A 17,586-nucleotide genomic window follows, 5' to 3' on the forward strand; every position below is an offset into this window, starting at 1 on the left:
CAAAAATAAAAAAATCAAAAACAAACAAGAAAATTAACTTAAAAAATAAAATAAAAAAAAAGTTAAATAAAAAAAAATACCTGAAAATGAGAAAAAAATTAAAGTAAAAAGCCAAAACCCCAACAAAACCTGATCTATTTTCTGTAACATAATTTTTTTTGATAATTTTCTAATAATGTTCAGGTTTTGATAGTTAAAGTGCTTGTGAAAGGCATCTGAATGCAGCACAAGAAAATGGATATCGATCCAGGTTTAAGAGGGTTTCACTTAACTCACTCTAATAACCTTATTACTACATTAAACCTACCTCTGCAATGTTTCAAGAAGAAAAGGATAAATTGTCCAAAAAATAAGTCTTAAATTTGATTACAATTTTTCTTTGAAAGGTCTTTAAAAAGCAGTAAATGTCAGTGTCTGATGCCTGCAGACTCCTGGCTCAGATATCAGACGTCAGATGAACCTAATCAATCTTTTAAATGTCAGGTCAGGTTATGGTTAATGTCAGAATGTATTCGCTGTGAAGTTTAATTTCAGAAGGTCACTGGAATGTTGACACAAACGTAGCTGTAAACATGTCACCGCCCTGTGTGAATGTGACTGTTTCCCAGAGCTCTGTTTCTCCTCTATAATTTATAGCGTCAGAGCAGGTGAAAGTGAAACCAGCCTTATCTCCACAGCTCCACTTTACTGACTAAACACCAGCATAGGGACTAATGATACAGCAAGTTAAAAGCATATTTCTCCCCACATTAAATACTGATGATTAGTATAACACAACAAAGCACCAGTCATGTTGCCAGTTAATATTTAATTTTAGCATGTGGCACTGTCTACCACACATCATCGTCTGTTTTAGTTTAGACTCAAGTGTTCAGGGTCGCATCCACCTTTCATTAAGCAATGTAAAAGTTTGTTTGCCCCATCGTGTCAGTAAACCCTCATGAAGCATTTCCTGACAGGCTAATACAGACACCACAGTTTCTCCCCGTCACACTGACCTGACTGTGTCCATGTCAACGTGTAACCTGACACAGTTGTGCGTCGCAGTGTGAGGGAGCGGATCAGTCAGTGTGCCAGTCTCCTGTGCTGACACCTGCCTGCTGCACCATGAGGGCCAAAGCCTCAGACATGCACAGCAAGGACTGTGTCAAGGTGGCCGTCAGAGTCCGGCCGTTCAACAAGGTCAGTGTGCAGACGATTTTGTGGAGAGTTATTTATTTGCCTGATGTTTTCCTGATGTGTTTGCATTGCAATGTACTTTAACCTTATGGTATCACCCTCTCTGATATGTTACTGTATACTGTGTACACACTGAGTGTAAAGAAAGCCTGTGTAAACCACTGAGAATACAGCAGGTGAGATGATTACGGATGGGGAGGGAGGATGTTGTGTGGCCTGGAGCTCAGATGAACACCAGTGGCTCTGGTGGCACAGCAGATATTTAGTCTTGCAGGAGACACTTCAGGAGAACAGGGTGCAATTTCTAACTAAAAGATAATACCATGAAACTTTCCCAGTTTATTACTTACAGTAAAACAAATATTTTTTTGTGATGTTGCATGTTTAAAAATGCAGATGAGTAGTGGAGAGTATTTGGAGTGTACCCACCTCTTTTCCTGGTCATTTACAGTACACCCACCTCTCAACCAAAAAGCCACTGGAATATCTTGAACAGTATACCCACTCCCTCCTCAGTAACCTACCCATCTAACTAGTAGTACGCCCGCCTCATCAACTACTACTACACCACTGCAAATGAGGCATTATCTAATTAAATAAACACTGATTTGCAGATATTTCCAGGGCAAATTCGGAACATTGGATAAAGTCAGGTTCAAATTTCTTGTTTCATTTTGTTGTCATATCAGAGTCAATGTTTTTACAGAGGGAGTTTTGGATTTCTCTTTTTCTTACTCCAAAAATCAGAAAATTGCTACAATTTTGTGCTACAGAGTTTGAAATTTTTTTATTCATCTGTTGTCTTATTTTTTGGTCTAAAAATAAGACAACAGATGAATACAGTATAAATTTTAACATATGGATATCATCATGAAACTTCCCCAGTTGATTACTTTCATTTAAACAATTATTTTTTAGTTTTCTGAAATGTTATGTTTAAATGTCTAAATAAGACATTATCTGATTAATTATGTACTTTGCAGAACAAAAATCTGAACCAAAATAAACACCTAAATGTGTACTTTTGACCTTTTTTTCCCTTTGGCTTGAGGAAACATGTTATGGAAGCAAAATAACCCAAAATCTCAAAATTGACCAGTGCATGAAAAAACAATGTTTTCACCTGGGGTGTCTCGTCCAGTACTTACTTGTTCTTATTCTCCATTATCAGACTCTAACATAGTTGTTTATTTATTTCTTCATTGATTCCAAAGAATTTTTTATCTTCTTCTTCACTTTTTCCTGTTTTCCTTGTGATCGAGATAAAATCCTCCCACAAACTTTTTCTCTTCTCTTCTCACCCTCCTTCATTTCCTCCCTCCTTTCAGAGAGAGCGGGATGCAGGCAGCCGATGTATCATCTCCATGGTGTCCAGCTCCATTACCATCCAGGACCCGCGTGAGTCCCAGAGCCGTCGTTCATTTTGTTTTGACTACGCCTACTGGTCACACAGTGGCTTCACACGAGACCGTGGAGGCCTGTTCGTGCCTGAGGAGCCTGGGGGACGATACGCCGACCAGGTCAGCTCCAAGGCATCCTGGTAGAACAGGGAGAGAGTTGGTACATTTATTACAGCCAACAGAACATAATGAATGATGTGTGATAAGCAAGTAGTGATACAAAATATTAGAGATTATAAATGCAGACTGAGCTAGAATGACTCTGAGTGAGATGAAATATTTTCCGTCCCCAGGACAGTGTGTTCCAGGACCTGGGGGAGGGAATACTGGAGAATGCACTACAGGTAGCAATCATCAGATATTTAACTGGAGTTTAATTCAGTTTTATATCCCAGAGCTCTGTGGTTTTGTTCTGTGCTAGTGGGCTAAAACAATTTTAGGGTTCTACTGTGTCTCCAGTTCAGATCTGCTCTGATAGCTAAAGTCCTGACATGATGTCTGCAGGGTTACAACGCCACGCTGCTGGCCTACGGGCAGACAGGCTCAGGGAAGAGTTACTCCATGGTGGGTTACGGGCCTAACAAAGGTCTGGTTCCTAAACTGTGTGACCGACTGTTTCAGGCCATCAGAGAGAACCAGGACAGCAGACAGTGTCAGGTAAACTGTGTGTGTGGCTGTTTGGGGTCGTCATAAATTATCAGCACACAGTGTCGTGTACAGCCGTGTGGTAGTTGTGAAAAATCTGAATGTCTTTATTCTTGATGTCCACACAGGTGTTTTTCAGCATGTTGGAGATCTATAATGAGCAGGTAACAGCAGGGAAACACAGCTGCGGTCATTTTTATTTTTCCGTTCTGTTTTATTTTAGTGTAGCTGCTATTCATCAACTCCTTTTGTGTGTTATCTCCTATGTCTCTGCCTATTACATCCACTGAGAAGTAACTGCTTTGATAAATGACCAGCACTTTCTGCTTCCGTCATCTCTACCTTTTTTTATTTTGTCCCTCTCCTCTCTGTCCAGGTGATTGACCTGCTGTCTCGGGGGTCTCGTACTCCAGGGGGGCTCAGAGTCAGAGAGGAGCAGCAGAGAGGTTTCTATGTGGAGGGTCTCCGAACAGTCCCGTGTGACAGCGCCCCACAGGTAGAGGGATGGATGGAGAGAAACACCTCAGCGTACAGTAACAAACTCTGTGAGACAGTGTACGGGAGCTGGATAGACAATTGACAGTGTTGTGTGCTGAAACCTGAATGACCTGCCAGTTTTGTAATCATAGAATTATGATTAGGAGCAATAAGGAAAATAAATGAGAGCTACTAGGGATGTTTTGGGATATTTCAGGTATCCTTCTGTACACTCACAGTATGATAATTGTCTCAAAGAACATCACAGTTTGACAGTATTACACAGTTTTTGTTAATATTACCAGTTACTAATCAAGTGTTGGTGATTACAAAGGGGTTATATGCAAATATATTCTTCTCTGGGGCGCCGGTAGCGTGGTGGATAGTGCCGGCGCCCCATGTACAGAGGTGATGCCTCGCTGCAGCGGTCGGAGGTTCGACTCCGGCTTGCAACCCTTTGCTGCGTGTCAACCCCTACTCTCTCTCTCTCACCCCATTTCAATCTGTCCTGTTCATTAAAGGCAAAAAAGCCCCAAAAATAATCTTAAACAAAAAAAAAAAAATCTTCTCTGTAAAATGTTTACATGTAGAGCGTACCGTTTATTTTGTTGCGTTGCATCTTTCAGCCATGCAGGAAGCCTGTCTCCATTTTTCAGATTTATTGCCCAGTTTTTAAAACAGTTGTAAGAAAAGTTAGCAAAAAGTAATCAAATGAAATAAGTTGCATTACTCTGATGGAGTAATTAAAGTAGTTACATTGCTTATTACATTTTAACAGGGTAACTAGTAATCTGTGGCCTGTTACAATATAAAGTAACCTTCCCATCACTGGTTACAGTGACCCTTAAAGGAATAAAAACAGAAGTTGTTTTTGTAGAACAAATGCTTTATTATGTTGAAACTTGAAACCATTTTTTAAAATGTAAGAATGTGTAAAAAAGTCAGTCGAAGAGCAAAGGAAATGCACAGGTGCACACAGGAGAGATTCTCCATCCGGTTACATTTTTCTTCCAATACTGATAATGATAAGCAAATGTACGCAATATGGTAACTGTTCATTTTCATACCAGGACATAGTAAGGTGCAATCATGTGTGTGTGAATGTTACCAGGTGGAGCAGTTGATGGAGCAGGGGACCAGGACCCGAACCACTGCTGCCACTCACATGAACGCCAACAGCAGTCGCTCGCACATGCTCATCATCCTCCAGCTCAAACAGGTGAGTGGCTCCACCTTCAGCCCTACGACAAAGCACATGTTCTCCAAGTTATGTCATTTACCTGCACATGTGCTGGTGTCTCTGTATCTGTCTAACAGGGTTGGGTAGTTAAGGATTTCATGTGGTTGTGATTATGTAATCAGATTACAAAAATAAGTAACTATAATCAGATCAGATAACATTTGAAAAAAAATATATAGGACTTATATAGTAGTTACTTTGTCAAGGATTACCTGACTTTTTTTTTTGCTTTTTCTTGATGAGGATTATGGAACATTTTGAGTCAGTGCTCTTCTTAACTTACAAAAGCAGAGTCCTCCATGTGACCTTTGATATAAAAACAGCAGCAACAGAAACTTGAACAAAACAAACAGCATCCCACACACTGTAGAACACACACAGTACACCTGTACCCTTGTGTCAGTACTGTTTTTATAAGAGTAATTGATTTGACAGCTGTAAATGGCCAATATTTAACAACAATATTATTTGTTTTTGCATTGAAAATATTTTTAGATGTTTAAAGAGAAAAAAACATTTGACTTTGATGTAATCCAAAAGTATTCAAATTAGATTACTTTTTCTTTACTTTTTATGTTACTGATTATTGCCATGTAATCTGTGTTCAGTAACTGACTACATGTGAAAGTAATATGATCCAATTTGTTGTTGAAATCACTGTGACTTCCTGTCAGATCTTTTCCAAAGAGAGCATCACAAAGCAGTCCAACATCAACCTGGTGGACCTGGCCGGCAGTGAGCGTCAGCGGTCGTCAGGGTCGGAGGCCGACAGACTCAAAGAGGGCACAGCCATCAACCTGAGCCTCACCACCCTGGGCAATGTCATCAGGTCGGCCTGGTGTTTAGTTTGATTTGTTTTTCATTCACTTTGGTTCATCAGTATCTTTCACATCCTCTCCTCTCCTGCAGCGCCCTCGCCGATGTGGCGGTGGGAAAGAAGGTTGTCCATATACCTTACAGAGACTCAGTGCTCACCAAGCTGCTGCAGTCTGCACTGGGAGGCAACAGTCGCACTGTCATGGTAACAGACACTTTATAGGAAATGGTGCTAACACACACTGATGTTGCATTGTGTTCATTAATGTGGTCATTTCTAAATCTGAGCTTTGATAAATGTTCAAGATTGCCACACTGAGCCCTGCTGACATCTGCTATGAGGAGTCTCTCTCAACCCTGCGCTATGCCGAGAGGTACGAGCAACCATTCATGCAGGGTAACCATGACTACAGCAGGTTGCCACCATAAAAAAATTTACCTCCTCCTTTTCCCCTGTTTTGTTTTGGTCTTCCTCTTGTTTCCTCTGCTCCACCTGTGCCCCATCCACACCCCTCTCCCACTGTATCCCCAATACTCTCAACTCTTCAGGGCAAAGCGTATCCAGAACCGAGCAGTGGTGAACGAGAGCCCCACTGAGCGTCTGGTTAAAGAGCTGAAGGCTGAGAACGCCAGACTGCTGCAGCGCCTGAGCCGGCTGGGCCAGGAGGGACGCAGAGCTAACGACGAGACCAGTAAGGCTCACTTTTAGGATAAAAACAAAAAGAATTCAGCAGATGAGGGTGAACACTAATGTGTATGTGTGTGTGTGTGTGTGTGTGTGTTAAGAGGAGCTTCGTCAGCTGCTGACCCACAATGAGCTCCAGATCAGAGCCATTCAGACTCTGTGGGAACAACACCTGCAGGAGGCGCTGAAAGACTGGGAGCAACAGTATGCTAACATCACACAGGTACACACACACACACACACACACACACACACACACACACAGGAGTTTCTGTAGTTTCTTATGGCCTTTGGAGCACTGAGCTTTAATGAACATGATGAAGGTTTAGCGTATAAATACATCTTTGTATTTGTCCTTCACTCCTGTTGCCACGTGTGATGTTCCTCTGTCAGGAGAGGAGGATGATGCAGATGCATCCCTACATCCTGAACATCAACGAGGACGCTCAGCTGTCAGGAGTGGTCAAGCTTTTCATTCAGGAGGGTAAGTCTGTCTGTATCTCTTTATACTATTTCAGTTCATGGAGAATGCCATAGATATAAGTGAGCCAGAGAGCCAAAGTGACTGAGCAGTATCACATTACCTGACAGACCCATTGCTACAGTTTTTAACGTGTTCATTAGCACTCATTAATGCTGTTATGTGCTGCAGGTGAGTGGGACATTGGCCTGTGTGACTCCTCCCCAAGATCCATCTCTATCAAAGGCTTAGGGTGAGTTTATATCACGTCCAGGGATAAAAGAGCAGCAAGTGAGATAAGAGACACTCCACAGCCCACACATAATGTCTAAAAGTGGATTTGAATGACGTAATTGATTGACGACCTCTTTTCGAGGGCATTCCACAAGTGCATGTTGGGGTAAGCTGCAGGCCCTGTGACCCGTAAAATGAGATGTGCATGAGTGCAGGCTCGTCTGGAAGCTCAGTATTTTTCATTATCTTTGGGTTTACACACACCTGTTTATGTTTGCACATGTGTGTGTTCATGTGTCAGGATCCAGGAGCGTCATGCTGTATTCAGGAATGAACAGCGCCGAGTAACCCTGACCCCGCTGGCAGGGTCCAAGGTCACTGTCAATGGCAACGCTGTCTCCCAGACAACTGAGCTGCAGCACCTGGTTGGTGTCAACACATATGCAAACTTTATGATAACACTGTGTGACATAGACACGCAAACACTCAGGCATTTTTCCTTTTTCCTGTCCCTCCAGGACCGCCTCATTCTCGGCTCCAACTGCACCTACCTGTTCATTGGTTATCCCTCTGAGAGGGGCGGGGATGACTGGAGCCGCTACGACTACGACTACTTCCAGTCTGAGCTGGCGGCTGCTGAGGGCATCCACCTGGGTGAGTCACAGGATCGAATCGATAAGTGGAAGAAAAGGAGGTTTATCTTTGGAGGTAACTTATCAGGTATCCTCTCTGTGCCTGTGTTTAGGTGAGTCCAGTGCTGGCTCCAGTCAGACAGACCCCAGTCTGCTGGCCGTCTTCTATGACTACATCAAACTGATGCCCATGGTGGCTGAGGCCAATCAGATTAGCCAGGAGCTGAACAAGGTGACACACACACACACTCAGCGAATGTTCAGATTCACTGCACTGACATTCAGTGTTAAACTGCTGTGTTGTTTCTGCTCTGGTTTTTGAAGAAGCTGAGTATCTCTCTAGTTATTACTTTCTTACTGGAGGCAGCTATGATTCTAAATCAACTAAAATATATGTTCTTAATTTTAAAGTCTTATGTGGTCATTGCTGTGTTGTAGCAATTAAAGGTCCAGTGTGTAAGATCTAGGGGGATTTAGTGTTTGTTCAAGAGGATTTTATTGGGGACCAAATTATCCACAGAGGAGTTTACTTCTCCAAAACAAACAGACCCAGTGATTAAAACCAGTTAAATACTGAATGAAGCAGTTTCAGTTTACAATCAGTGTTTCTCCGATGCTGTTTGGCACATCGCAGAAGGGCTCCTATCCCAGCACCTGCTAATGTATGCTGACCTTTTCCTCTGATAACTCAATGTGTGCTCACTTTACTTCCGATTCAGATGTTCAGGAGGACCCAGTGATTTAAACCAGTAAAAACACTGAGCAAGGCAGTTTCACATTACAAATTAGTGTTTATTCGATGCTGTTCAACATGTCGGAGACAGGGTACTAGCTTAGCACCTGCTAATATTTGTTCACTTAATTCCTCTGGTAACTTGAGATCCAGTCGTTTAATGTGAGCTACATTTTCTGTAGAGATCTCTCTTCCTCTCCGAAACAAATGAACATGGTGATTTAAAATGGTACAAACCCTGAATAAAGCAGTTTCACATTAAAAAAAAGTGTCATTCCAACAATCTTGTCGCAGAGGGGCTTCTAACTACAGTAACTGACGCAAAAAATGTAAATGCAAATGACCCTACCTAGAGCCAGTGTTGGGTTTGTCCATTAAAGGCTACTGTAGAAACATGGCGGACTCTGTGGATGCAGTCCTGTTCCCAATGAAAACATATTTATGATATATCTTTTCTGCCAATATATCCCCCTAAATCCTACACACTGGACCTTTAATAAACATATGCAATTTATCATCTGCCATGTTTGCAGGGGGTGGAGTTTAAGTTGGAGATCAAGAATCTGGCACTGTCGGATCCAAAAGGACATGATCTGGAGAAGGAGATTGTTGTCCGAGTCACCTCTGTGGGAAGAAAACAGGTCAGTCCATTTCTCTGAATGTATCTTAATGCACCCCAGCTCATTATCTTGCTATAATTTCAGTTGGATTCTTTGTCTAAACTACTGTCACACTTCCTCCCCAGGTGTGGATGTGGTCCAAGGCCAAGTTTGTGAACCGTAAATTCCTGATGGAGGAAGCCTACCAGCAGCACCAGGCTGAGAGGAGCAGAGACAGTGTAATTCAATAAATAGAACATTGCTCAAGTTTTTCAAAATGTTGCAAAGAGACTTTTTACAAATTAACAGAAATGTATTTGTGTGTCTGTTTTTGCTGTCCCTTCTTTGATGTTGTAGATAATCAGCAATCCTAAAAATGTTGATCTGTCTTTTGGTTCTTGCCGTCAGAGAGTCGAGGGGCTTTCTACAGTTGCATTACCCAGAGACAAAGACCCGTTCTGGGATCCTGTGGAGCCTCTGCTCCTGGGCACTGCTCACCTCTGGCTGCAGTCTTTGGCCTTCCGCATCCCTCTGGAAGAGCAACTCGAGGTACACACACACTTCATATACACACACACTTCAGCATCTGACAGTATTGTTGGATGGTACTGAGAGGTGAACACAGAGTGGTATTTGGCTGATGATGTCAAGGGAAGGAATAAAAGAATAACTTCATGAGCTTCAGTTGTCATGAATTGAATATATTAGTTTATTACAGCATCTTGGTACAGCATGCATAGACATAGTCATACCAAAAACTTAAATTAACATTACATTCACTCACCCTCATACAGGGTATCCTACATCATACATGTATAATCAGGCTACCAGGGGGGAGACAAAACAATGTTGAGTAACCCTCGGTCCAGACTAGTGAAGGTCTTCTTCTTATTTTACCCTCCAGATACCCTGAGCCTCCTCATATAAAGTATGCCAAGTGTGACAGACTGAGGCCTTCCAAATTACCAGACTCTGACAATACACAAACCACACATTTCTTCATATTTAATATTTATTTCTACCACAGTTGATAATCTCTGTGTGCAGGTGCTGGGGTCAGAGGGCACAGAGGAGGCCATTCTACAAGCACAGCTGGTCCCCTGCAGCTCCACGGGACTGTATGACACACACACAATGTGAATAATCCTAATAAGCACATAGAGATACATTAGTAAATAATATCTCTCACCTTTCAGCCCTCTGGGTGAGGACGACATTCTGATCGACCCATCTGAGTTACTGGGTCGACGACTGGACTTCCAGCTGGTCCTGGAACAGTGCTGTGGCCTGCGCTGGATCAGAGAGGCCCGCAACAGAGGGGTCCAAATTGGGTGAGGCATATGTGGCTACATGTGGAGGCATGGAAGTGCAGGGATGATACAGAGAATACCTACAGTGAATTATGGCCCAGGAACTGGAGGTCAAGATTGGGAACAGCGGTCATCAATGAATTTAGTATTTTATATATGTAATAAAAGAAGTCATAAAAAAGTCATAGTATCTTATGTCATTAAAAAAGCAGAACATGCACAGGGACCATGCCGGGGGTCACCAGTGAATTTAGCATAGATTTTTTTTTTCTGTTTTCTGTGGCATTTTTAGTACAGTAATGTCATGATAGAGTTTTGGAAAATAACTGTCTTCTGACTTCACACATCCAGAAGTGAGACACTGTTCTTTGTTCTCCTTCATTCTCCTCCACTCACTCAGTTTCAGGTTGTTTGACTGCAGTCAGCCTCTCTACACTCCGGCTGTGTGGCATAACGTCAATCCTCTGCTGGATCACAGAGTTCACTTTGCCTCCCTCCACACCTCCCAACGTCTGCTGGACTACCTGCAGAGCAGCGCTGTAGTGCTGGAGCTCTGGGGCCTTCAAGGTGAGGATGAAGAGATGGACGCATGATTGGACAAGAAAAAAATCTGGAGGCCTTGATCTCATGGATTTCAGTAAATATTTGCTACAAACAGTGCATGTAAAATCAGTATGCTATATAGTAGTATTTAGTACATAGTTATGAATACTTTATTTCACACTGCTGTAAATGATCTCCTGTCACAGCAACAGCTCAAAATGAAAGTAATCAGATATTACTACCCAGTCTGATGCTCCCTCAGCCTCATTAGAGCGGCTCCCTGTCAGACACATCTCATTATTATCATCTTCACGTCAGTGCTAAAAATGTACAACTGACAAAATAAACAGTAGGTATCGTTAAAGCTGCTGATGCGTGTTGGCTTTCTGTTCCAGAGGGTTGTACTGACCTGATCTCATCTCTGGAGGGAGTGAGGATGACTACAGAGGGTATCTTCATCATTGAAGAGGCAGGCACAACAGACATGGCGGTGAGTTTAACACTGAGTTTGTATTCATGTGTCAGGAATGAGCTTTCCTTTCAATGTGTTTCTAAATCTGCACATACACACTACGAAGGAGATACATGTGTAACCTAATACATTATGTATTCTTGTTGAACATGTTTCTGAAATGTTGCGTGGAACAAAAAAGAGATGTTATTTTTTATTATGGAAAGAATTATCTGGACAGTGATCATGTCTTTATTTTGAACCTTCTCATTTTAAATGGAAAGTTTTTATCCATAAATGCAAATGGTCTGTGAGGAAGCCCAATGTCCAGCACTTCAAGCATGACACTGTACTTTTTGTAACATATTTTTTGGGCACTCTGGGCACCACAAGCTGAGCGCCATTTAATTCCATTAACGTGAGAGAAGGCAGACATCTTTACGACCGACCTTGCCAACACTCAGCACTTTTGATTTTGGGTTCCTTTAATGAGAAATTTCAAGCAACAACAATCATAATGCAAAAATTTCAATAACTGTGCTCATATAAATGAGTGTGTGTGTGTGTGTGTCTGTGTGTGTGTGTGTGTGTGTGTGTGTGTGTGTGTGTGTTGCAGCCTGTAGACTCCACAGAGCTCAGCTGTTCAGTCAGAGTTCTTCAGCAGGACTTGGAGGAGCTGAGGAGTGTTAATGCATCACTGAGAAAAGAGAATCACAGTCTGAGAGAACAACTCAGTGCAGCCAGGAACGGTAACTGAGATATGACAGTTTAGATTCATACACTTTGGGTGGAAAAATATTCACACTCATGAAATATAAGACTATATGACACCTTCCTCCGTCTGTGTGTTAGGTGGGGAGAGTGTGCGAGGTCGATCGGTGCGTCCCAGCTGTGATGCAGAGTTCGCTCGTGCTCTCAAAGTTTTCTACCACAGCATGACCTCAGTCAGGGGTCAGCTGCAACGCCTGCGCAGACACAGGCCCAGCGTATGTATCCATGTCTAGACCCTGGTGGTGGTAGAGGTGGTAGCCCTAGCGTACAGTACATGTTTGCGGTAAACTGCTGATGCTAGTTTTGAGGTTATGTGTTCCTGTTGTTTCCAGGAGGAGTCCGACCTGCTGGGGCTCAGACTGTTTGTGGACGAGCAGAGTCGTCTGCTGAGGGACTTCTCCGAGCAGCTGGAACAGAGCGTCTCCACACTCAAACAAGATGTAGCCGCCATCGTCCGCCGCAAACGAGAGCGATCGGGAATCTGGTCTTGACTGAGTTACATGTTTACAGATTTCTTACAAAGTCTTATGAATGTCTCTGTTCATTCTTTCCTTTAAAACACTGCAGCAGACATTTCCAATGTGAGGTGAGAGGTGTGTGTGTAAGGTGAAGATGCTGCCCTTTCTAAGTAGTTGTTTCCAAATGTGGTCACTGAACTGGACGTTTACATGTTACTGATATTTGCAAGATTCATAAAATGATGTCAAGATACAGATTTGTCATTTGGTGTAATTGGATTTCTTTTTTACTAATCGTTACTTTATATGCCTCCATGCAGGCGACAGCCGTCGCTAGAGGCATTACGTTTTCGAGTTGTCCATCCCGTTCTTGTGATTGTGATATCTCAAGAACACCTCAACATAATTTCTTCAACTTTGGCACTAATGGCCACTTGGACTTAATGATGACCTGATAGATTTTGGTGGTCACTGGTCCAAGATCAAGGTCACCGTGACCTTGCATCCATCTCATTCTCGCGAACGCAATATTTCAAGAACACCTTCTGGGAATTTCTTCAAATTTGACACAACCATCCACTTGTACTGTGGACTGAAGAATAAACTTTAGATTAGAATTTGGTGGTTGAAGGTCAAGGTCAGTGTGACCTCACCAAACATGTTTTTGGCTGTAACTCAATAATTCCTATGCTAATTATGACAAAACTTCACACAAATGTCTAATAGGATATAATTCTAGTTTCTGTAAATAATTTGGTATTCAGATGTCTTAACCATTTCAGTCAAAATGCATATTATTTTTAAAGAATTGAACTGGCTCCCTGTTAAAGGTAGAATTTAACAGTTAAAACATAATATGGTTTACAAGACTGTACAAGGTCTATGTCCAAATTATTTTACCGCTGTGTTTGGGACTGCCATGGCCTGAGGGGTAGTGTGTCTTACCTGAAACAACCCAATCTAAAAAGTAAAGTAGGAAGAAGCACATTTACTCTAGGGCGGAGGAGTGGAGTAAATTCCTGAGTGAAATTAAATCTGCATATTCTGAAGATAAAAAAAAATGGTGGTCTATTGTAGGACAGTTCTCAGTTTCTGGTCTGGTTTCTGAATTTGAGTGTTTTTATTTTCTTTTATCACTATATGACACTGTTTGATGTATTTTCATCACGTGTATCAGTGTGAAAATGGGATATTAGTAGCATTTACATGTCATTCCCTATTCTTGCCTTCCCCTTCAGAGCTGCAATGGAAAAAAGTCAGGTGACTGTGCGCACGTGTGCACTGTTGTTTAATTTATCAAATAAATTAAGTGACCACCAGTCAGTAAGAATAAGGACACAAGTTCAGTATTAACAGAATAACAAGAGCACATAAGTCTATAAAAAGTTTATTAGACTGCATGTAAAAGAAGTCATTACAGTCCCAAACTGCAAATAAATTAAAAGGCAAATACAACTCAAGTTTCAAAATTCACAATATTATATTTTTTAACCATCGTTGATAACGTGTCATATTTTCAAGCGACTGCGGTTCACTCTGAAGCTGTATCACAGCATGACATCAGAAACTGGGGAGCAAGGAGAGCTCTTCTTCCTCATGTCTCAATGTAGGGGGGGGGCTAATATTAATGATCACAGACTGACGTGAACTAACAAGAATGAGATATTTAATAAGATTTCCTCTTGAGTTCAATGACGGTGTCTGACACAGCATCTCTCGTTGTTTTGTCCAATTCAGAGGTAAAAGCACAACGGTTAATGTTCATAAGCAGTCGTGAATCGAAAGAATACAGACAGTTGCTGTAGGTCCAGAAAAAGATAAGCGTGGGCACATTTACAGGAGGAGAGGCAGAAGGCAGATGTGAGGCAGATTAGTCATCAAATAGAACAGACAATATGTACAACAGATAGGCAGGCAGGTACGCTGACAGTAGGTGGTTGGTCATGAGAGGTGGAGACAGACAGGAGGAGAGAGGCAGCAGTAAAAGGCCAGAGAGTTGAACTGAAGAGGTAGACTGGAAAAACACAAAGCCAACTGTGGGGAGGACGGACAGACAGCGACAGATAGCCTACTGATGAGTGTGTGTGTGTTGAAGGCAGAAACCATGAGTGAGTCAATTAAGTGTGTTTGATTTTTATATTTTACATGAGTTCAGAAATATTCATGTTGAGTTCATGAGTTTTGTTTTTGCTTTACATAAAGCACCTAATAATGTAAATGTGTGTGTGTGTGTGCGCGCCCACAGGTACAGAGAAGGCTGAGGGTACAGGTGAGGTAGGTTAATTGGGTCTCAAGGGAACAAAACACAAATTATAGAAAAACATTTACACTATACACCTCCTGTAACATTTACTTAAACGTAAAATAATGTCAGAGAAAATGTAGCAATGCGCTATTAGCAAATGTTTTTTTTTCCTACAGTATCACTGCCAGTTATCTGCACCTCTTTGGGTAAGTCTCAGTTCTATGTCTGAACAACAAAACAAACAAACAAACAAACAAACACCAGCAAAGAGCATGTACAATAGCAGTTAAAGTACATTATCAAGTACAGTGGTGAAAATTACATTAGAAAAAAAGCACTTGCTCTCAAAAACAACCTTTCAGCCTCGTGTATGTGACAGATTTCAGAATAGCTGATTTCATTTTTAAGCTGCACTCCAGTCCTCGCAGCCAGGGGACTTTCTAAATTTGGGTTACAATACTCTGGATATCAGCCACCTTTGATCAGTATGCTGCTTCTTTCATTTTTTTGGACAACTACTCTTCTAACTCTATCAAGCTAATGCAGACATGTCAGTGCTAAGATGACTTTTGGAGGCCAAAAAGCAGCATGAGTTGGAATAAATGTGAGTGTGTGTCTAAGTGCACACACATTATTCCAGCTCAATTACCCGACCATGTCTGTATTATATCACCGTCTTTCTGACTCTGAAACAACCCTTCTACATTCTGGGTTACACAGATCTGTCAGCTCCCTCCATTAGGCTCTCTCCGTTCACCACTGGAGGCGAGAATTGAAATTTGAAAAAAAATATGACAGTTAGTGTCTATCTCTCACTCACTCATGCTCTCTAATACACACTCACGTAATGAAGCTTTCAGCAGCAGATGGACAATTTTCACAGTATAAAAATATTTCACTAAACCACAGAGAGGTCCACGATTTTACATTAAGCCCATATGTATCAGTCTCTGAAGCCACACAAAGATAAACATCGTTCATTAAGAGCTGCAGTCCAGAGCAAACAGGTCGGGAATAATCAAGTCTTAGTACAGACTGACTTCAGTAAGTCAACTTTTATGTGAGAGTAGGCAAACCAGTTAGGATTGTTACAAAAGCAATACTCGGCAGTGTTCACATATTTAATAATATTCATGTAGGTCCTGCAAGATGGTGACAGATCATGTTTTGGAAATAATGCTAAGTGTTCTTGTAAGTCTGATGACATCCCACTTTTTTTAGTGTTTCCTATTCAGTGCCAGCTCTGGTTTACCTGGGTACAACCAAAATGATCCCTGAATAATGTCAGCATCACTGATGGAGGTGTTGTTGGCTCAGCCTGACAAGTATTCAAGGGACATCTGCTGTGTAAATTCAAACTGTTACGTAAACAAACTTGTCTAGCTAACAGTGACACTAAACTGAATCTATGCAAGATCAGTCAAGTTCAGTGACTGATCTGTGTTAGCCACACTGCTAACAAATGATCAGCAAGGAACTGACGGCAATAATCAGCACCACAGCACTCACTGGTACATTCTCCACCTTCAAGGGAAACACCTACACACTAAACAGACGGGTGTGTATCAGCACAGGGCAAATCTTCCTTTAAAAGGCATTGACAGCATCTTTATAATAATCGCCTCTTCTCAGGCGCTGGTGCCGTCATTCTCTGCAGCTTGGCTGTCGCTTCCTGTTGTTCCGTAGGTGATGAGTGTAGGTGGGGCCTCAGATTCGTCTTGCTGGCTGCCATGCCTTGAGTTGCTGTCTATCTGATGGAGGCTGCCGTGAGCGGAGAGCGGGTGGTCGAGACGTGGCATGCTGCCATGGAAACTGCGCTCCTCTGTACCTCGGTGAACCATAGTATCACTCCTGAGGGAGCAGAGGGAAGGAGAGAAATCCTTAGTTTGACCTCATTCACAACTTTTGACAGAGAAACAGGAAGTCATGGATTTCCCGCTCTACCTGTCGTCACGAGTGCGGCGCAGGCTGCCGTGGTAGCTGGCCTTGCTGTGGACACTACTGGCCTTACTCCTGGTGGAGGTGGGATGGCCATGGTGAGTTCTGACTGGCTCATCAAGGTCATCTAGGACAGCCAAGTGGGTGGAAGAGGCGTGGGTAGATGTGCCCTACAGGAGGATTACAAGAGGTCAGATGGATGTAATAACTACTGGCATTAAAATCTGGGACAAAGATTTGGTCTTAAATGTTTTGTTAAATAGTTAAGTACAAGTTAGGCAAAAAATATATATATCACAACATAAAAACATGTTTATATTCTGTACCTGCTCATTCCATCACTTAAATGAAGCAAATAATCTATTAGGATGTTAAGAAATTATAAGAGTTATTAGATAGTATGTTATAAAAGTCATGCTATGGTATGTTATAAAAATTCATAGTATAGTATGTTATAAAAAAAGTCATGGTGAAGTTGTAAAGTTGGTTGTAACATGTTGGCTGTTTTACTGATTTAGCCACTACAATAAAGGCTTTTTAAGACTTTCTTCCTTAGTATAACATATATAGTCATAGTATAGCATGTTAAAAAAGTCATAGTATAGTATGTTAAAAAACAAGAAGTCATAATATAGTATGTTCAAAAAAGGCATAGTATAGTTTGTTAAAAAGTCATAGTATATGTAAAAAAAAAGTTATGTATAGTATGTTAAAAAAGTCATACTATAGTATGTTAAAAAAGTCACAGTATAGTGTGTTAAAAAGTCATA

The 17,586-nt window shown here is 41.7% G+C and overlaps 2 protein-coding genes across 2 annotated transcripts in view; one reads left to right on the forward strand and one right to left on the reverse strand.

Annotated features, from left to right (window-relative positions):
- Window positions 1-572: 572 nt before the first annotated feature.
- On the forward strand, window positions 573-13,040 carry kif28 (kinesin family member 28). Its single transcript, XM_050050280.1, has 28 exons — window positions 573-593; window positions 1,048-1,182; window positions 2,508-2,699; window positions 2,873-2,923; window positions 3,084-3,236; window positions 3,353-3,388; window positions 3,601-3,720; window positions 4,813-4,920; window positions 5,616-5,770; window positions 5,851-5,962; window positions 6,064-6,131; window positions 6,307-6,449; window positions 6,544-6,665; window positions 6,836-6,926; window positions 7,095-7,155; window positions 7,438-7,561; window positions 7,655-7,790; window positions 7,882-8,000; window positions 9,035-9,142; window positions 9,247-9,339; window positions 9,509-9,649; window positions 10,148-10,218; window positions 10,297-10,431; window positions 10,811-10,977; window positions 11,349-11,443; window positions 12,021-12,153; window positions 12,257-12,390; window positions 12,508-13,040. The coding sequence occupies exons 1-28, from the start codon at window positions 573-575 to the stop codon at window positions 12,664-12,666; spliced, it is 3,183 nt and encodes a 1,060-aa protein (XP_049906237.1). The 3' UTR covers window positions 12,667-13,040.
- Window positions 13,041-14,013: 973 nt separating this feature from the next.
- Window positions 14,014-17,586, reverse strand: part of LOC126394685 (frizzled-3-like) — a 40,186-nt gene continuing 36,613 nt past the window's right edge. Inside the window, exons 10-11 of the mRNA XM_050051679.1 lie at window positions 16,823-16,986; window positions 14,014-16,729 (exon numbers count right to left, since the gene is read on the reverse strand). Coding sequence (XP_049907636.1) covers window positions 16,507-16,729; window positions 16,823-16,986 — 387 coding nt within the window. The 3' untranslated portion in view covers window positions 14,014-16,506. The remainder of the gene's footprint in view (window positions 16,730-16,822; window positions 16,987-17,586) is intronic.

Source organism: Epinephelus moara, chromosome 1, assembly GCF_006386435.1.
Source record: "Epinephelus moara isolate mb chromosome 1, YSFRI_EMoa_1.0, whole genome shotgun sequence".
In the NCBI taxonomy this organism is placed as follows: Eukaryota; Metazoa; Chordata; class Actinopteri; order Perciformes; family Serranidae; genus Epinephelus; species Epinephelus moara.

What these genes read in the sequence shown, in the direction of transcription:
- kif28 (XM_050050280.1), top strand. Translation starts at nt 573, where the DNA reads ATGTCACCGCCCTGTGTGAAT. An exon ending in AGGACAGCAGACAGTGTCAG is followed by an intron (nt 3,237 to 3,352) that starts GTAAACTGTGTG and finishes ATGTCCACACAG; the next exon opens with GTGTTTTTCAGCATGTTGGA. An exon ending in ATCTCTATCAAAGGCTTAGG is followed by an intron (nt 7,156 to 7,437) that starts GTGAGTTTATAT and finishes TTCATGTGTCAG; the next exon opens with GATCCAGGAGCGTCATGCTG.